Here is a 21,529-nt window from a genome sequence, read left to right on the forward strand (position 1 = left end):
GAAAATACCTTTCCACTCACTTTACATGTGAGATGAGAACAACTCTCCTTTGCTTTACCTACGGGCTGTTAGGCAAAATCTCTTCTAACAAGTTAGCTGCTGTGCTACATTTTTGACATTTCTCCCTCTTTCTTTCCTTCCTCTACCCCGCTGCCACTGTTACATGCCCATAACCAGAGCAGCTTGCAAACCAAATCCTTGAGACAGCAGCATCCACACCTCCAACTTGATGAAGCTAGTTGGGAACCCTATGGACCCAAGGAAACAGCAGTTTAGAGTGACTCCTAAATTTTGGTATCCAGATCCCGTGAAGGACAAAAATATGTCAATCTCCATCCAACAAAGTCCTCTAAATTAGTGTTTAGCATCAACTGGTGCATGTTCTAGGTTGTTCAGCCTGGTGAACAGAAGGCTCCAGGGAGACCTTTTTGCAGTCTTTCAATACTCAAATGGGGCTTATAAGAAAGATGGGGACAAAATTTTTAATGAGGCCTGTTGTAATAGGACAAGGAGTAATGGTTTCAAACAAAAAGAGAGTAGATTTAGACTAGTCATAAGGAATAAATTTATTACAATGAGGATGGTGAAACACTGTCACAGGTTGCCCAGAGAGGCGGTGGGCACCCCATCCCTGCAAACATTCAAGGTCAGGTTGAACAAGAAGGACTCTGAGCAACCAGATCTAAAGGTGTTCCTGCTCATTGCAGAGGAGCTGGACTAGATGATGTAGACCTGAAGTCTTCTGTGATTCTGTATGAAGACCCATAGTCTTGTAGTGCTGGAAAACAGCTGTAAACTCCTTGAGAAAGGCACTTGGAGATCTCAGACCTAGCTACCTTCTGACACAGGTCAGGGTCAGCTAATGTGACATGTGTAAGCTAGATCTCTGGAGACCTCATCTGTTGTCTTCAGCACCAGCTAATACTGGTCCCTAAATAACAAAACTCCCAAAAAGTGGCCTGAGCTGCTCTACAAAAAGTGCTTCAACATCTTGGGCATAATCCAGGAATATGTGCACTGGGATCCCCCAAAGGCACCACAAAACAGCAGAAATGGCAGCAGACTGCTGTCCACCTGGTGGAGAACAGGCTATCTGAGTGTGTGGTGAGCAAATCATAATTTTGTTAGACCCAAAAAGTCCACACTTTAGAGGTAAGTTTTGTCGGTTACACATATTCAAAGCTAAGTATATGTGGAAACCATCTTCTTTCTAGTCCACATAGGTGGTACTGAGCAGGCCTAAAAGAAATGCCACAAACTGTTACTAACTGATTTTTTATTCAAGGCTACAAAAGCAAAGGTTTTATAAAACTCAAGACCCCACAATATACAAAGTCTCCATTAATGTAATATATCAAGCACCAAAGCTGACAGGATCTGTTCAAGATGTCTTTTGCTATGTAAAAAAAACTGGTCCAAGATAACACAGGAGAATGGGGCTCCAAATCTCTGTCTAAATGAAGAAATATATAGGGAATGTATAAAAGAATGTTTGGAATGGGGTCTACCAACTTCCACATCCAAACCTGATTCCCCATCTGCACACCTGAGTAATGCAAGCTTAGTCTTGTTACCTTGAGTTCTGCATCCTAAACTTTGGAAATTTGGAAGTTTAAGTCTAGATTCATAGAATAGCACATCAGAGAATCAGTGACAAAAAAGTTAAGTCCCCCTTTCAACTTCTGTCCAAGGTCCCTAACACAACTGTAAAACAGAGGTAAAACACCACTGTATATCTAGGTGTCAGGGAACTCCTGATCTTAAATTTTAGAAGTTGGAGTTTGGGAGTTTGCCTATTACTGTCATCAACTTTATTGGAAATAACATTCAGAATCGATCATGTTTCTGAAATAAGCTGTAACTAGGGCATTCCTATAGTATTTTGTCAAACTTCATGAACCATTTTGAACCTTAAAATTAGACTATGTTATTCAGCATATTTATTGATAACTGTAAAATAATATATTGTTCAAATATATAAGTAGAATTAATAACTTCTAGCACATCTTAATGCTTCTAAATGAAATCAAAAACACATTGAGGTGAAAAAGTATCTTGTTTATTCAAGTTGGTATTCTCCTATTTGGATTCTCAGCTGTCTTGATCTAAATCTATAGAGGATGATTTACATATGTCACACACTCCAGATAACATCTAGTAATGGGAAAAAATCTAGCCTGACTTGGGCCTTTCTCATATGTACCCAGAGCCTTCACACATTACAATTCACAAGATAAAGAGAAAAACCTGAATGAGAACAATTTAGTCAGCTGCCACAGGAGTGTGTGATAAAGTCTCAGCTAAGATACCAGTAAGGCAATCAAGGTCGCTTCCTACAAGAGAAAGAAAAGAAAGAAAGTGAGGGCACTAACTAGGCCTCTCCCATGTACTTTTTGGGGCTGAAGCTCACATTCATCAGTGGTTCAAAACCTCTTCTGTGCCTTCGGTGCTGGAAAAGTACAAGCAGCAGAACAAGCACAGCCAGAGCTATAAGTGCTCCTCCAATTGTGGATCCAACCATGAGAGCCCATGCTTGGGTTTCTTCAAGGGAACCTGGAAATATGAAATTACTCATGTGAGGGCAGCCCATAATTCAGTTCTGCAAATTACACAGAAGATGTAAGATTCCTACATGCTGGTGATTATGATTACTTGTGCAGCTTAGTGACCTACTGGCCACAGGCAAAATTCATAACACATTGCATAACTGAGACACATACCAGAGATGGAGATGCTTCCTGCCGGAGAAGTCTACAGCTGAACTTAAACTTCAGCAATTCGTACAAATTAAAGTGTTGGGAATGGGAAACATTAACACTGACATGACAAAAAGACCATTCTTTCATCTAATTGGGCCCAAATTATGAATCATCTAAGCAATTCTTTCTACATAGACATTTCAAGACAGCTGCTTCCAAGCTATTTTGGTCAACAGAAAACCCTCAAGCCCTCAAATTTTCCTAGAGACTACAAAGCAGCCTATTGTCAAACTTTTAACTGAAAACATTACTTAGTGTGGTTCTGCTGGCCAGCTCCAGATCGCATCTGCTGATTTTGAACCACTTCTGAAGAACCACTGTCTTCGAGGATATTATTGCCTATTTCTGTAATAACATTGCTCCACTTAAATGAATTTTTGTGGTTTCACCTGTGCTTTCAGAAGCAAAAAATGCCTGTGCCTGCTCTTTTTTTCTGAAGAGTGCTGCATATACTGAATTGGCAATTACCATGTTTGACTAAACAATCACCAAAAAATAACTCTCAAGAGAACTGCACATATTTTAAATTATCTAGACATATGAGTTAGATGGGACAGATGGCTAAGGGAGATGTCACACTGACTATAAAAGCAACTAAAAGTCTCATGCCCCAATCTGCAGTCTTCAAAAAGGTTGAGGGCAATCATCCCAAAAATTGGTAACGTCCCAAAATTGTTTACTGTTTTACCACCTTTTAAGTAAGAACCAGCTATGTATGGTTCACATAGAAATATGTTTATTTCTATGTGATTTATTTCTATTTCTATCAATATATGTTTATTTCTAATGTGATTGCCTCAGGTACAATTAGCAAGTTATTCTTTTAGTTGAAAGAGAAAGGTTTGGATGCAAAAGTTGTATTGTCTGAACACGGACCATACAGGCAGGGATAAATACAGTTCACAGAGAGCTAACAATTTATTTAGGTGTGAGTCAGAAGCAACAGAATCACAAGCTACCCATGTTCCTCTCTGGGTTTCTCATGCCAAAGGGGCACCCACATTTGCAAAGCAGGAGAGGAGGACAGTAATCCAAAGGAAGGAAAACTTTAACTCCATAAGAGGGGAAGTTTAAATTTTCAGAGAAAATTCTGGGGATGTCCCTGAGAAATGCAGTGAGTGCAGAAGCAGTGAGCATACCTCCACCAACCAGGGGTCCCCCGCATGAATGCAACCTGAGGACAAGGGTTTCAATATTTTGCAGTCTACAGACCCTTAAACAGTCGCCACAGGTTAAAACCAGACATATATGGTAAGCAATTAGAAGAAATTCCTTCCCACACTGGTTAAATAAGCACCTTATTCCTCTCAAAGTAATACAGAAATGGACTAAGGTACATCCCAGCTGTGGATGGATGGAAAATCTTTAAAATTGGGAGTTTAAAACAAAAGACGCTCAGGTACATCTCTCCGGGTTCCCAAATATTAATGTTGGGAAGTGAGAAGGTGAATAGATCTGTGTGTTTTGTGAAAGGTTCTTTATTTTATTTATGCCTGTGCCATCCGTTGGTCCGGAACAGCATCCTGGGACATACCTGGCAGGTCGATGGCATAGGTGTAGCCAAGCTGCTCTGCAGTCTGGAAGAGCTCCTCGTTGGTCACCGGGGGGAAGAAAGGGACCATGTTGTACAGCCGGTTGTGCCCGATGGGTGCCAGCTCCTCAGGCCAAGCGTTGTCAGGGGGCTTGAAACGCTTCATCCACTCATCAAAGATGGCATCAGTGAAGGAGTGAAGAACCTGCAAATCCAGGCATAGGCACACACATTTATTAAGCTCTTTCAAAAATCACCCCCTTTAAAACACTCGACAAACATGCGAGGAGGCTGGAGCTTCTGAAAGAGAGAGAAGAGGGTAATCTAATTTAGATGGGATTACAGAATGGGAAATCAGGAAAGCTCATGAGAAGACTAAGCTGATCTTCCATGCGGGACATTTTGCTTTATACACCCTTCTTGCTGCTTGTTCACAGTAGATCTTTCTCCAGGCAGTTTAACATCAGCTGACATCAAATGGGGAGGTTGAATCCTCACAGGTGAGGAGCCACTGAGCTCATTCAGATGAATGTGCCTTTTAAAATTATTTTACTCTTTCTTGTCTCTGAAAGTACGGAAATTTGACTCCGTCATGCTCATTTTAGAGCATGTGCCACCAGCTCCACAGCTCCAGATGCCCATGACTTTGATCAGGTGAGTTTATAGATCTAAAATTAACTAATGCAGGAAAGTTGTTTCAGACAGCTATTACAAATGCCTGAAATTAATTTCTGACTTACTCATGTGTTTTAATAATTACCCTGGAAAAAACTTGGAAAATATTCTATAGAAAAGAATCTTTTGTACAAAATTACAGCATAATGAAATGAATTTCACTGTGTAAGAAAAAAACCTAATGCAGGAATTAAAGAATTATTAAGGAAACAATCTGAAGGACCACTACGTAGGTATTTGGACTAATTTCTCAAAAAAAAAGGTTGAAAACTTAAAATAAAGGTAAGAAAGAAATGTATCTACATTATATATATATATAATATATAAAGAATTTATATATGTAATGTAAACACTGTGGTCTATTCTAACAAAGAGGATAATAAATTTGCATGAATTTACTAGGAGAGAAAGATGTCAGCTACTTATGGCTTTTTATTTGCACAATGCAGTGCAAATAAACAGTGCATAATAATGCACAAACAGTGCTGCTCATGTCAGTGCAGCACTATTCCAATGCACCAGTGAAACCACATTCTTTCTATTTCCCAAGACACCCTGACATTAGATGGACTTCCTTTTAGCTTGTAAATTTTGAAACAAAGAAGCAAAATACCCAATCTACTGCTTTAAAATAATTATCCCCATTTTCACCTTACCTTGTTGTAAAATTGTGTGATATAAGCCTTAGATTTACATAACACCTAATGAAATGATTCAAGCATGACTTGGAATAGCAGCTCTTCTTCCTAGAATCTTATTTTATGTTTTACAAATTACCCTGAGATCTTTTTCTTTTTTATTTAAAGTTTATGCAGGTGTGGCAGTGTTCAAGAAAATATAAAGGATTCCTCCTTTTCTATTTAAATAATTATTTTTTTGGGAATTCACTTTGTTCATATTTTTCTGCAAACCTCTTGTGAGAAAGGTGCCTTTGAGCCTCATCCACTGACAATCGGACTGTGGGTAAAAGACATACCACAAAGATGGGATCATTGGCAGCTGCATGAGGGAGAGCACTGGTCCCGTTCAGGAAAGAGTGAACCAAATTGTGAAGGCTCATCATCGGCGAGTCAAGGGCTCCATCTGGTCTATCAAAGCCCTCCAGTGCATTCCTGCAGATGGGTAAAAACACCGTCAAGTAACCACACTTTGCTGATCATAAACGTGCTCATAAAGAAAACCAGTGACCCAGCCAGCTCTAGAGGAGCCGAAAGACAAACCTGAAACTGAAACTGGAATTGCGGAAAAAGGGGGGCCTGTCGAACTCCTGCAGGGAAAGGCACCTCCTGACATCTTCCACGGTGGGCAGCTGCTCGCTGGAGCCCCGGGGCGGCCGCCGCCGCAGCGGCCCCTCAGCAGTGCCATTGCACAGCGTGACCAGGCGGTTGTAGTCATCCAAACTACATGGAACACAGAGAAGCACAAGTCAGAAGAAGGTGAGCACTTGTTGATTGGCTTTTTCTCATGCAGTTTAGAGGCCTCAGCTATACATGTCAGAGAGCAGAGGTTTGGGATGGACACTTCCTGGGGCAGCTCAGTTCATCTCTCACAGCCTGGGAGATGAATTTGTTGCAGGACTGTCACCATGACATGGCTTTCTGTGGCCCTGCATCCTCTGTGGACCATCAGTCATTTTAGACCAAAAGTCACCAAGTTCATTGTCCACAGAGAGAGGATGCTTTAGAAAAGGCAAGCACAACTTCCATTGTGCCATCTCCCCTCCCAAGTGCTTCGGAAGAAGTTTTTGTCAGGCAATGTAAAACAGTTTTCAATTTTGAAATTACAAACTTTCAGTCCTGAGTAAGGACTATTTTTTAAACTCCTAACAAAGATGGTAAAAATGAAGAGAAATGTGAGCTGACAAGAAAATGCAAGAAATGACAGAAAACAGGTTTTCACTTGCCATTCCTCATCCCCTTTAGAAGAAAAGTGGGAGCAATGCATTGCATTCTCTTTTTTCAGGGCCTTCGAGAACAACCTGCTGTTGCAGGGGTTACCCAGTAAGTTACGGGGAGCAAATCCTTTATATCAGGGAGAGAAAGAGAGAAGGAGAAGAAGAAAAACAGTGTAACACTTGTGAAACAAAAAAAAATCTGTTCTGTTCAGTGTGAAATGAAACAGCATTTTCAGAAACTTTTGAAGCAGCAAAAGCTCTTCTCAGTTTAACCTTGGTGAGGCAAAAGTTTAGTCACTTCCATTTTCAAGAGGAAAACCAAAGCCCTTTTTATCTTTGAGGAAAAAGTAGGGGCAAGACTTAAAACCAACTGGTGCCTAAAGCTGGAATTTCAAATATCTCTTTAGGTATCCAGAAAAAGAGACTCTTTTGAAAAACCCTGAGCTTTCGGTACCTCTGTCTGACTAACTCCACACTGCCCCTGAGCTGCGAGAAGAATGATCTATGGGTATTGTAACCAACAGCATTTTATGTCACAGCACCCTGATCCCACATCTGAATCCCCTGTCAAAGCCCTGCTCTCACACGAGTCTGCACATTCCCACAGGGAGCTGGCGGCAAGCTCCTGGCTGGTTCTGCGCTGTTTTTCATGTGAAATCTCAGATATTTCAAAGTCAATCCCCAAGCTGCATTAAATATATCAGGGTTAAAGTCTCATCCAAAACAAGGTAGCAGACTTTCTAGCCTATCTCTAGCTTCCTGTATGCCAAAACAATTTTCTTTTTCCGCTGCTGAGATCAGTTGGGTGTACGTTATAGAGAACCAACACACAGGCATTTCTTTTTCGGAAGGATATTTGCCAATAAGGAAACTCTTCAGACTTTTGGCAGTCATAAATTAGCTAAATCAACTAAAATCCTGCACTAGAAGAATCATCTTTAAAAAACACACTTCCACAATACAAGAAAGTTTACAGAGAACCACCCACATGAACAGCTGGCTATTTCCAGTTTTAAAGAAGATGTCTTGGCTCCTTTCCTGCCACTCACTCACACTTAGAGACCAGCCCATGCTGTCCATGCTGAATGACAGCAAGGTTCTGTCCATGTGTGGGCTTGCCCTGGATATTCTCCTACCTGTTACAAACCACTTGCCAGCGGGAGAACCTGGAGCTCAGGTTGATGAGGGATGGGTCATCGGGCCGTGATGCCCCAAAGAGCTGGTCCGTGCAGATGTCACACTCGTTCCTGCCCCTGGCAAAGTTCCAGTACGGCAGTGCAAAGGACTCGTTGCCCATCAGGCGCTGCAATGGACAGAAATGCATTAGTTGGGAATCAGGTCCAAAGGAAAGAGAAACAAAGGGGCTCCTTCCAGCTGTTTGACTGTGTATATTTCACTGAATATTCAGCTTTTCGTTCTGCATTTCAACTACCTGCATTTCACAGCGCAGTTCCAACTCCTTCCAAAAGATTGTGGCATTAAATCAGTCTAAGCAAAGATATTGTCACTAGTTTCCCTGCTGTGGGACTGCACTTCTTTTGGCCATGTTAGGCTTTCAGCCAACTCAGAGACCAGGCAGGAGAGCAGGAGCAGAGACGAATTGAGCCTTAAGCTAGTAAGAGGCTTTGAGTGATGTAAGTGGGTAATGGGTAAAATTGTGCATGTGGTTGGCTTTCGTTCCAGAAAACTGGCCCTGGGGAGGAATCAGAACTTGTGTTAATAGGGGAGTACAGTGCATTTGATTGTGCTTGCTTGCCAGATGCGATTTCACACAAGCAAGATCCTGCAGATATTTTGATAAGCAACCATTTTCATTAGAGATCTGTAAGGCTGAAATACAGCAACATTGCCAATATAGAAGTCATGCAAATGGAAATGAGTCTATGCTTCTGCAACTGATTCTCGGGCATGTTAACCTATACTTATTTAAAAGGCATATTGCTAAATATATGTATCTATTAAATGTATAATACATCATATTTAAAGGGAGTAATATTTAGAGCTGGTTTTATAGGAACAGTATCTTCAACATCAGCTAACAGTATCTGTTACCAAATTTTACATTAAGGCATTGCTTCAATTTTATTAATAAATACTGTTACTTCGCATCTTCCATCCCCTGTTGTGGAGATGAAGAGAAAAAATCTCCATGATAACATTCACATCACTATTCATGGTGAGAAACCATTCAGTCCTCAGCACTAAGAAAGCACTAATTTCACTTAAAACAAAACAAAAGAATGATCAATGAGCAGATACTCCTGGGAGCTTGGGTGAGAAAATATCCTCGGAGGTAGCTTACCCTTGGCTGGATCAACAAAGTGACAGAGCAAAAGGGAGAAGCTGTGCAAGGAAAAGGAAAGGCTGTTCGACCAACCTGCAGTTCCCTCTCCAGCCACAGCAAGTGGTACCTATGCCAAGTAACAAAGGCAGGTCCTTGGTGGGAGAAATCAATACCTTTGAAGGGGCGGCCAGGACCTACAAAGGGAAGATAAAACAAGCATTTAGGCATCAAATGAGGCTGGAGAGAAAGACAGCACCTCCTTTTATTGCCTGGAGTGGAGTTAAACAAGAATCTTCAGCTCTGCATCTTTGAAAAGAGGGCACACATCAGAAGCTACATCACCTACTTGGGACAAGCAAACAAACTCCTCTGTGGATATTTGCTTCAATATTTATCAAAACTTCATCCTCCCTAAAAAGTTGGATATTGTGAAGATTTCTTCTCACTTTAGCAGATTTTGATTTCTAAAAGTCATTTTACTTTCTAAAACCCTATCTCCTTGCTAATATGTGCATTATCTCATTCTCTTGCTCATCTGCAAGACTTAGACCATGTATCTATCAAGACAACCTCAGCATTTTCCATGCCAATCATAATCCAGAATCCTTTGCCAACTTTCTTCAAATTGTGCTTGTTATTTCTTGCATTGTGCTTTTGCTGGGTGAGAGGTGAGAGGCTTCAAGCCGCACATTGATTTGTTTGTCACTGTAGAAACCTTCAACCCATATATACGTTTATTTACCATTGCACCAGCACCAGAAGTTTCTCCTTTCCCTTTCCACATGATTGTCCTGTTCTCTGAAGAGCCTTTGCTCTCACTAGGCCAGAGGCTGCTTCCTTCAGCCCTGCAAAATGGAACTGCGTCAGAGGGGCAAACTGAATGATACTCACTGCAGAGCAGCAGTTGCCCTCCAGCAGGGAGATAGATATGGGCTGTTCAGTTTGCACATGAGACTGCCAGGTAGAAAAGCCACACTGGTTGGTGCACCTTCTACAAGAAGTAGGCTCTATGAAATGGGGCTGGTACACGTACCTCTGTCTAGAAAAGCAATGAGGCCAAGAATCTGAATTTGGGACAAGGCATGGGTATATAGATAGCCAAACCTCTAAGCTAGGTTGGTTTTAAAAGGTGACTGTGGTTAGTCAGGCAAATCCCATCCTTGGTCACTTACTCAAAGTCACAGAAAGCAGTAGCACTCTAGTCCCAAATATCTCTGCATGGCCCATGGCTTCACCACTGCAGAGCCCTTTTTCCACCCCCACTGCATCTGCACCCTGTCCTACGGACTGGGAATATCTTTTTGAAGTCAGTCACTGCATAACCACACTTCAGTTCACTCAAGCGAAGACTGTGCATTGCTCCCTGTCAAACTGAAGATGCACCAGAAGTACAATTGGCGTGCTCCAGCTGCCATGGAGTGTGGGGAACAGAGCACAGCAGGTCCAAAGGACATCTCCTTTGAGAAGTGATGTCCATCAGCTTCTCACCACCAACTGTTTCACTCCACACCTCTGTGCCTACTACTGGAACCTTTGTTCAGCAGTAGTACTTTCATCCTTTTCTTTATCTGCAGAGCTCATTGGAAAAGGAAAGCACTAACCCAAGAGTGTGTCTCTGACTGAGTAGTAATGAAGCCAGACAAAGTAGTTGTAAATACTACAGTTGGCAGTCTGTGGCTCATCTCCACTTGGACCAAGCAGACTTCTCCAGTGCTGAGTTGCAATGACGTAGTCCGGGTGAACGGTTGTCTTGGCACGGTCTAGAGCATCAAAGAACTGCTCTCTCTCCTCTGGTGTCAGGGAGTGGATGTCCTTCCTGACAACTGCTGGCTTCCTCCTGTTGCATTCGGGGCCAGTCCAGCCAAACTTGCATTCACCGCAATTGTAGCCACCAAAGTTTCCTGGATCAAGAGGGAACAATCAGTCATGGCATTATGAATCAGGGAAAACTAACAGTGAAATGAAGAATGAAGAATTTGTGCTTTTCTTCCCTAGAGATGCCAGTTCCTGGAAAGGACAGCAGCTGAGCAGACTGGCAGCTTTGCCAATTGACTAACCAGAAGGATGGCTGGCACAATTCCCAGAGCCACAGCAGGGCCAAGAATCACACTCAGCCAGTTGGGGAAGTGCTGGGTAATGGGCTTGACGCCCTGAGGTGCTCAGAGCTCTGCAAAGCCCCCAGGCACGTGAGGACTCTCACTGAGCAGAGAGCTGAGCAATTGAGGTTAAGCTGGTGATGAAGTGCTTTGCTCGATTGGCTCTCAAGTACTCCTCTACTTCCAGGATCAAACCCAAAACAGGGTCAGTTCACATAGATCCTTAAGCACAGAAAAAAAAAAAAAAAAATCCCTAAACAAAACAGTTCTCTTAAGGACAAAACTTACGTGAAACTAGTGCCTCTTAACAGTATATCTGGGGCCCAACACAAACCAGGACAAGCATCGGGGTTGTTGCTGGTCATGCTTTAAGCATTATTAAATAGTGCTGCAATACCAGCCCGAGAAACACTGCAGTACTGGCATTCCCTGCTGGCATCACTCCTAAGGCAAGTAATCAGGTCCGCTCTAGGATATTCGCTCTGACTCTCTTATGAGATGGAAGAGCCCAGGAAAGCAGAGCTTGCTTTAAGTGTGGTCTCCCGCACGCTGTTGCAGACAGCTGGCAGCAGCAGAAAATTGCATTTTACTCCTCGGTTTCTGGGGGAGGCAGGGAACAACCAGCCCTTCCCGCAGTACACACCTGCCCCCCGCCTGCGTGCTGGCAGGCTGCAGCAGTGTAGGACACAGGGCAATGCTGCCAGGGGCAAGGAGGAGCAGGATGGCAACCAGGGTTCCTCTTGGACCTCCACACTGCTATCAAAAATCTGCACTGACTCCTTAACCCATCTGCAACCTCCTCTCCAACTCCCCAGACACTCATTCCACAACAACAATGCCAATTGTTTTCCAAAATACCACTAAATCTCACTGCTCACCACACATATTGGTGCTGCTAGATCCAGGACTAACATGAGGATGAGAAAGCGTCTTATGAAATGTTCCCAGACATGGGCAGATGACACTAGGCTGTAGGCTTGAGCCTGTGACCACAACAACAATTAGCATTAAAACAAGATATCAGATTTTTGGGGGCTACAGGGCTTATTACAAAAATCAAAGACCCCCAAGGTTACAAGGGCTGTTACCAACAAGGCTCTGAAGCTTATATCAAGCTTTTAGGGTAAGTGCTGCTGAACTGTAAACATCTGTGGCAGACCTCTGTGACACCTGCCAAGAAGATATGAGGACTCTTACTGCAGAGTTTGGACCCTCTGTAGGTTGGTTACAGTTGCTTCAGAGCCCCTGAGATCTCTAAGTTTAGTGTTGTCATGAAGCTGAGGATCAGTGCTAGGTTTGGAGACCACAAGGATGAAGACTTCAATGAGGTTTTGGATCATCCATGTCCCGATGGCATCCCATGAGCACAATTTCCAGATGTGTGGCTTATATTTTGTCGTGATGGAAGTAGAAGCAGCTGGACTCAGCTGCCATGTTCCAGCTATGAGGGAAGGCACCCACAACCAGGAGTCTGCACTGGCTAAAGGGGATGAAGACATACAACAGAAAAAGCAAGCAGGTTATAACTATATGAAACAAGGCAGATTGTGTGGATTGTATGGATATGGAGGGAGTAAGCAAAATGGAAGGTTTGTTTGATCGCAGTATCCTCAGGGTCCCATCAGAACAGCACAATTACTGTTACCAGTTCAGTGTACTCCACTATCTGAGTCTTGTTCATTCTTCATGACTCAGCCTGGCTATTAGGGCCCATCACATACTCCAGCCTGAACTGACCAGGTGACAAATATCAAGAATATCTTGCAACATTGCCTAATTAGGCCATGTATACTGCTCAAGTTTCAGTCATAGACCATGAACTTCTGGAAAACATCTGTTGACCCCTCACACTCAGGTACAATTCAATCCTTAAGAGAAGAGGGAAAAAGCAGGAATTAACCATGAAAAGATCCACCAACAACCTCTTTTGAGACTGACAGTTATTCCTCCAGTCATTTGAGGGACTCCTTTACTCACAGTGCTGGATAAACATCACCCTGAAATACAGCACTAACAGAACCAGAGCCAGTGCAGGACCAGGTATGTGCTGTCTGGTTTGGTACCAGAACCAAAATCTTGATCACTTCTTGAGGCTCTGATGGTGCCTATTCCTCTCTGAGGAAGGGCCCTTTGAATCTGCAGGTCTTGATGCCTGAAATAATTTTATCAGACAATATCTATATTTTAGGTATACTTCTATGCACCTCCTCAGGCTCTGAGAAGAAATTTGCAAAAGCCTGAAATGATGCATTATCTTCATGGGAAGAAAGCTTTTTCTCCAACTGTATGTATCTGGAGCCAGGTGGACCAATGACTTGTCACCTATTTCCCTTGGGCAGGTACTAATTATATCCAACTGATGCTCTTCAGGATTTTCCCCCTTAACCACCTTCTCTATGAAGGAGTCCAAGGGCTCCATTCTTTCTACCACTTCCCCAGCCACTTTTCAATGGAGCATGAGCTTTTACTAAGTGAGGAGGACTGCAGTGGAGACTTGCAAACAGGAGACAATTTCCAGGCAAAGTGGCATTTCACACTGCAATATTTCTCCTGACTGTGTTGAACATTTTCGTCACATCCTCCGGTCTATTTGTTCCATTGTCAGAAACACACAGAACAACAACATTTCATGATATCAAAACTTGCTTTTCATTATTTTCTTATTTTCTTCCAACAGAGTCCATGCATCACAGGACTGCTGTTATGCAGCCACTGAAATGGCAAGAAAATGATGGTGGTCTGTGGGATTTCCCATAATTCAAAGAGAAATGACTGTAGGAATCAAACCCACCTTTTTCATGACCCACCCAAACCACTCTCTCAGCATTTGTTTCCAGAGCACTCTACCAGGCCACTGATCTGGAAATTATGCATTACTGTTTCCAGAAAGTTCATTTACTGCTGTGTGCACTTCCCACATGACAGCATTGTGAAATGCTGGTCCCTTACAACTTAACCTCTCTGCCTGCTGTGCTAGTGATGGTGGACTTCAATGGTACAGCTCTACAAGAGCAGGACAAATAATCTCATGATAGCAGCATATAGTGCACAGTAGGTATTTTCTGTAAGGCAGTGAGACCCTTTCAAGATCCTTTTGCACACAGGAACCCTAGGAACTTGCAAGGATTCATGCCTTAGCATTTTTTCACTTTCAGTGATTAACACATAAGAACTCAGTGTACAACCCTCCTGAGGCTCTGCTAGGGACAACAGAGATTGTTATCTCTTGTGGTTTCCAGAGAATATAGTGTGGGAGGTCATTCTGGTACAGGAAGGAGATCATATCACTGTTGGATGCTCCCAGCTTGTTCCACTGTTTCCAGGAATGTCTGTTGTACTGCCACTGGTCAAAAAATCATCTGCATATTCTCCACTGACCCTTCTGTCTGGAGATGGGATCACATGCCTCGGCAGCTGTCTTCTTCTGCACTTAAAGGTGCTCTCTCTCGGTCAAGTTGGGGAAATCTGGATGTTTCTGTAGGCACTTCTCCCAGTGGGTCAATCTATGGGCATGGCACTGAGAAAAATACACTCCTTATGACCTGACACTCGGTATGTGCTCATACACATCACTGGCATATGCCAACCCCAGTCATCTCACACTACTGCAGCTGCTTCTCGAGCGTGGAGGTTGCCTGAGCTCATGGATTTTCTACCTCTTACTGGTCATAACATGTGGTTGGCCTTCAGTCACCAAACCTAACACAAATTAATAACTCCATCAAGTTAGTGTCTTTTCTTCAGTAAAAATGAACTCACTGAACACTGTCTTCTGCCCTGTTTTAGTGCACCAAGATGAAAGCCAAGCAACCTTATATAGAGACCAGTTTAATGCCCATCATTTATTGAATGGGGAGAAAGGACTCCTTTTCAGACTTCTTTAGCTATTGCATTAAAACAGAAGTTACATTAGATTTGATTTGTATTCTCTGCAATTTCTCAAGGCTGGGATCAGGACTGCTACCATGTGGGACAAATGGTTAGCTCTTTCCTCTTCTCTAGCTCTTCATTTGGACATGCTCGCAGGCTGTAGGATGTGGAAGATCTGTACCTACACTGGATTTAATAGGATCATCAAGGTATGTTATAATTTAGTATTATCCCACAGACACACTACCCTACAACAAGTAAATGAAGTGTGTTTTATAACCTCTTCAAAAGCCCAATTTTTATCTCATGGGGTAACCATCATATCAGCTATATGGCTTAACTGACAGTTTGATTACTGCTAAAGAATAGATGTTAAATCATCTGTCCTCAGCTTGAATATATTGCATAGGAATTCAAAAGGATTTAATTTTTTTCTCAAAAAACTTCTATTAAAAAATAGAGTAATGTTCAGCACATGCCTGCCTATATGTAACCCTTAGAAAGTGGAAGCAGAAAAATAAAATTATAATTATGTTCAACTCCTCAGTGAACTCAAACTACGTCATTGTTTAATCACTGTCACAATCTGTACTAGCAACCACATGAGTGACTGCAGTGTTTTTTCACAATAGCCTTCTGTACTGAGTTTTTAAAGTGCTATAGCAGATTTGTATCACTGCAGTACAACGTTATCATTTAGAACTCGAAATAGCGTTTAGTTCTTCTAAAATAGTTTCCTTCTAAACTAAATGTAACTACCTCACTGAAATACTGCTTTGTTGTGTAAACAGCTACAAGTCTCAATATTCAAGGCTGGACTCACATATCCATCACTTGGTCTAATTCAATACGTACACCTTCTTGAAAAACAAATTAGCACATTCCCCTTCACACATTCTGCACACTGTCAGGATCTGTCATCAGGTAGTTTCGGTTTAAGAATTTATATAAATTGAATAATAAGAGGGGCACCCAAACCAATTGTAGAACACATTCAATGGATTCAAAGATGAAACTAGTCAAGAACCAAAAACTCTTTGCTACCTTCCAACTACATTCATGCCATAACCCCATATTTTTTACAGATATGATATTTTTGCTGCAAACAACACATTAAGTGAAACATGCAGCATCTTGACAACAAACCTGCAATTGCTTATTGACCATGGCCCTTGGCACAAAAAGTGGGAAGCAAAGCTGGATCTTTCTTTTTTTCTAATCTTGTTCTATTTGTTCTCAGTTAAAGAAAAACTAATGCATATTATCTGCTGAAGCCTAGAAATGGAAAAAAAAAAATCTGATACCGTTATAGCCATTCATCCAGATTTACATTTGGGATTTTCTTTTCTCTTTTCTTTTTTTCTTTTTGGTTTGTTAGGCTGTTTGGGGGGCTGGTGGGGGAGGGGTGAGGGGGAGGGTGGGCAGTTCCTAAATATTCAGGACCCAGACCTTGATAGATATGATTTTAAGGTATTTTTTCCTCAGTGGATGGCTTCAACAAATGGAAAAAAACTCAGACTTTCTTTTCTCCTTAGATACTAAGCTTCTAGCAAGAAGCTAAATTTATTGTGAAAATTCCAGAATCCCACTTTGGAAAATCTCAGGCCGTTCCTCACAGTTTCCTACCGTATAGCCATCAGCTATGTGACACATTCAGTTGGCACTGCCTAACCAAATAATCAGCTACATGGTTGTTGGAGTTCCCATAGCTTATCATGCACACCATTTCTAAACTATAAATTAAACTGTGACAAGATGGAACATGACTGTTTATATTGTTAAAGAGCTAGAAAGAGCCTTGGTGGGGTTGGACTTTGCACAATCCAGGAACTATTCCAAACAGGTAGTTTGCACATAACATTCACTTGGAAAATAAGACAATTTAATAGCAGAGATGTGTGCTGTTCCATGTCCCTTTGAATGAGCATATTTAACTCCTGTTACCATATGTTACCTACCATTATATTACACTGGTAGCATAGCTCTAGATGCCTAATAAATACCACACGTCATGCCACTTACAGCTGGTGTGCAGACAACCAAACAGTGTATCAAACCAAGTGGAAAAAATGACACAAAAAAACCCCAATAGACACAGAGCCGTGATCACCAGCATTGTAAAAACATCAGATATAAGTCAAATCCCACACAGCTGTGAACTTCTTAGCATTCTCCCAGAAATGGTTTTGCATACAGCATCAAGCACAATACAGCCCAGGATAACTTTCTGAAAATCATGCTTAAGGATATGTTTTGCTTATTGTTTTGTCACTGGCATATTTAGATTCTAAAAACTGCAGGGAGAAAGAGGAATGCAAGGGATTTAAAGAGACAAGGGCAGCAGCCAGCTCAGAAGTAAAGCTGAAGGACACTACATTCTGCTCACATAACTTGGGATCCAGTCCTGCAAATATCAAATTCCAGCAGTTTGCTCTACTTGGACAAGCAAATTAACATCTGCCTATGCAGAGCCTGTGTGTCTCCACTGCTCTTCAATTTACTTCCAGGTTTTGATGCTCTAATTACTTTAACTGTGTAAATATTGGTGCATGCCCATGTGTTCTTCTGACCCACGATCTGTGTATGTGATACCCAACTTAAATTTTGGAGAAATTTTAAGAAAAAAAGTATGCACCAAATTTTTGTTTTGTTTTGTTTTGGTTTTGGTTTTGGTTTTTTTTGGTTGGTTGGTTGGTTTTTTGGGGGGGTTTTTTTGGGTTTTTTTGCAAACTACCTGGAAAAAAATCCTTTCACACAAGCATTTGAAATCCAGTCAAAGGAAGAGGTAAAAATTGATAAAGTTCTACTGTTATTATTTTGAGGAGTTTCAGTAACACCATGTATGCATTTAAGTCACCTGCCACTATCTGTCACCACTTGATAACTGCACTGGAAAATTCAACCTCTTTGGCTGAAAGTCTCTGCAGTGCTGCCTTCCCAGACTGATCTGGGCTTTCTTGGTAGAGTGAGCCAAGGTATACATTTTAGACAAAACAGTTCAGCTCGTTCTAAGAATCAGGCTGAAGCAAAGCAGTCTATTCTTCCCATATTAGAAAATTCAAACACCTTGATGTTTTCAACAAGAAATCCCAGGTTTCATTTGCAGTGTGCCTACAAAGAGACTTCAGTGCCTGGGTTGTGCCTTTTGCCCTACTGGTGGCTCCATCTCCTGCTGGCCCTGCACAGAAGTCTCGGCTGAGGCTGCAGTTCCTGCTCATTTTAACCCCCCTTCAGCCAGGGCTGTTGCTGAGAAAGGGTCCTGTCACCTTATTCTACCCTGAGCTCATCTTCCTGCTCACTGCGTCCTGCCAGCATCAGGAAAGTGGTCTCATTTGAATCTTATCCCTTTGGCCAGATTAGCCTTCAAGCACATTTCCTCCCAGACCCGTTTCACTTCCAGCATGCAAACTCAGGAGCCCATGTAAAGTCACAGGGAGAAGTAGCAGTTGGAGATGAGGAGGAAAAGGATGGGATGGCCTCTTCGGTGGTTGTACAGACACTTTTCGGATCAGTGTAAGATGTAAATTTAATTTACAAACTAAATTTGTTGGGAAACACCCTGGCCTGACATTGGGAGATTTTCAGTGCACAGGGCTATGTCAAGCCGCAAAGTACTAGTCCATGAGGAACAAATGCACCAAGATCCAGGTTCAGTGCACCATGAGTAGCAGTGATTAGAGGTCTGAAAGCAGCACTGAAAGATCCAAAACCCTGTGGAGAAAGGGGATCGCTGGCTATGGGGACAACTCCATGGGCAAAGAGGAAAACACAAAAGTTCACGAGGGAAAACACAAAAGTTCACGAGAGAAAACACTGCTTTGACCCCGCTGTTCTGAAAAAGCACTAACACTACCATGAATATGGAAGAACTTTCAGGATAATGATAATATTTGAAGCCTTCTGGATGCCTTCCACCACCAGGAACGTCTCTGGCCTTTGGAGCAAAGTTAACAGACCCCTCCATCTCCATCCCATCCCCCCAGCACCCATCTCACCTGTGCACCGACAGCTGTGGTTGAAGAACTTGAGGGGCCACCGTTCCCGGTCATCCACATTTTGGAGAGTGTAGGGGCCACTCCAGGGCTGAGTGTCTGCCTGCACCCCCTCACACTGTCCCCTGCCCTGCAGGGACCCACAGATATTGCCTGGCTCTGTCCCCAAGGCTGGGCAGCAGCGCTTCAGGCGAAGGGCTTCCACCGTCATGCAGACACGGGGAAATTGTGCCTGTGCCTGTGGGGGACAGCAGCAGCTCAGGTAGCCCAGCCCAGCCCAGAAGAGCCACCTCAGGGCTCCCATAATGGTCGGGTGCAGGCTCTGCCTCTCTGCTGGACCTGATTGCAAAGAGCAGGGAGGTGTATTATACTGTGGCACAACGTGACCTCACCACAGCTCCATGTCCCAGCCAACCAGGATAATACTTCTTGCTGCTGAGGATGCTGGTGTTGGGTGTTTGTTTAATCCCAACCTTTAATTGCCTTGAATGCAGCTCAAAAGATGAGTGCTTTGACTCTGTGGTGCCTGCCCAGCAGCCACGGCTTTGAGCAGGGTTTATATAGAGGCTGGGAGAAGGCCTCATTAGAGGGATTAGCACGGCACAAATCCTCGTGTTTTGCACATGACATCAAGGGTAGAAAAGATGCCAGTGTGAAAGCAAGTTCTGCAGGCTCTGGCAGCTTGTCAGGAGAGTGAATGCCTCAGATTTATTTCTCCAAGTCTTTTATGAGCTTTGAGAAATTGATGGTCTTGTTTTAGCTGAGGTGACTGGAGAAACACATTTATTCTTTTAATGAAAACCCTGTAAACAGATGATAAATAGAAAAGGAAACCTCTTCTCTTTTAATTCATTCACTACAAGATAATAATTTCCATTAAAGCAGTAACAGTGGAAAACTAACTGGAAGCACAGAGGATAGAGATGCACCATTAACAAAAATTAATAAATGTGGTAGTATAAACTTGGGATGGAGATTCCACCTGCCAACTGCTGAACTTCAGTGCTTGCCCTGAAAACAGCTGAGTGGCAAGTGGAGAAGGGCTTCCTTCCTAGTAGCCTTTTTGCATGTAAAATAAATTATTTAATTATTTTTAAAGAGTGAATGGTCCTTATTTGCTTTGTAAGCCTTTCCCCATCATTACAGCAGAGGTTGTTGTAGAAGTGGTCTGGCTGTTAGACTTTCAGAACTGTCACAGCTGAGCATTTATTACCCGCCTGGCAGGAGACAGTCTATGAGATCGATACACACACCAGACAGGCACTTAAGTGGTTGTGTTCAGTACACAGACAAAAGTGTCTTTAAAAGGCTCCTAGTATGCAGTAGTTCTTGCCCTCAATGCAACTCCCAGAGCAATAAAATTAATAAACAAAAATAAAGTAGTAATAAGTGATCCTGCGAGTCTGAAACAAATAGCTGTAAGTTCAGGTCCACCATACTAAAAAACCTGGCAACTCCTCTTGGTTCACTGAAAGTTTTCACTACCTACCCACTCCACCTTCCCCAGCTTTGTTGTGTAACCATTTTTATAAGCATGTATAATGAAAAGGCCATGGTTGTGTCTATTCAATACTTCCATGGACGTTCAACCTTACAATTCTGCCATAATAAGTTTTTGATCTATGCAGCAAATTATTGCCATCATGTAGTTAGAGTTCATCCACACTGTGGACACTGTTATCAGCACTTTTCTATTCTCAGATCTTTATATCAAGAACTTATTGTTTGACAGACAAACTGAAATACGATTCTACCTCATTTATGGAGGTATAAAGCATATTAGCAATACCATGTATTCTGAAATGGGTTTCAACTCACCTCACTTTGGATTCAATTTACCTGGAATTGGCTTTTGTCTGCTGCTCTTGACACAATGTGTGAATAAGATAAAAAGTGTGAATAGTTACTGAAAAAATATGCTGAAGAAGCTCAGGAGTTATAAATGGAAGCACTGGCCCAAAAATCCTCTGAAAAATACTCCTCTTCATCCTACCCAGCACCCAAATGCATCTCTCTGGCATGTGAAGGATCTGTCTCTGAATCTATGTTAGACAATGTCTTGTACCAAAGTTACCCACATAATATCTGAAAGCAATTGAAGTGAACACTCACTTATCAGCATCACCAAAATGAAATCAAAATATGCAGGAAGGATTCAGCTAACCAATCAAACCCCTGAATTGATTGGTCTGTATGCAAAATATGTGTCCAAGCAGCTATTTTAATCAAAGCTGGCTCAATTCTGACACTGATAGGAAGGTTTCTATGGCTATTTGAAACCCTATATGAGACAGAAAGAGTAAGCACAGAGAAAAGTAAGGTACTGAGGCAGGCAAGATAAGGTAAGGCAAGAAAATAAGCTTCTACTGTAGTACATGAAGAAGGAGAAACCTTCTGTTTTCAGAGAAGCTGGAGTGTGGAGAAAAGG

General features: G+C 42.3%; 1 protein-coding gene across 1 annotated transcript; it reads right to left on the minus strand.

The window, feature by feature from the left end:
- Positions 1 to 1,870: 1,870 nt before the first annotated feature.
- On the minus strand, positions 1,871 to 19,405 carry DCT (dopachrome tautomerase). Its single transcript, XM_066339739.1, has 8 exons — positions 19,105 to 19,405; positions 10,745 to 11,044; positions 9,237 to 9,337; positions 7,996 to 8,162; positions 6,186 to 6,365; positions 5,942 to 6,077; positions 4,294 to 4,495; positions 1,871 to 2,553 (listed from the first exon to the last, which is right to left on the minus strand). The coding sequence occupies exons 1-8, from the start codon at positions 19,403 to 19,405 to the stop codon at positions 2,372 to 2,374; spliced, it is 1,569 nt and encodes a 522-aa protein (XP_066195836.1). The 3' UTR covers positions 1,871 to 2,371.
- Between the last annotated feature and the right edge of the window lie 2,124 nt (positions 19,406 to 21,529).

The sequence above is a fragment of the Sylvia atricapilla genome, chromosome 2, assembly GCF_009819655.1.
Source record: "Sylvia atricapilla isolate bSylAtr1 chromosome 2, bSylAtr1.pri, whole genome shotgun sequence".
NCBI lineage: Eukaryota > Metazoa > Chordata > Aves > Passeriformes > Sylviidae > Sylvia > Sylvia atricapilla.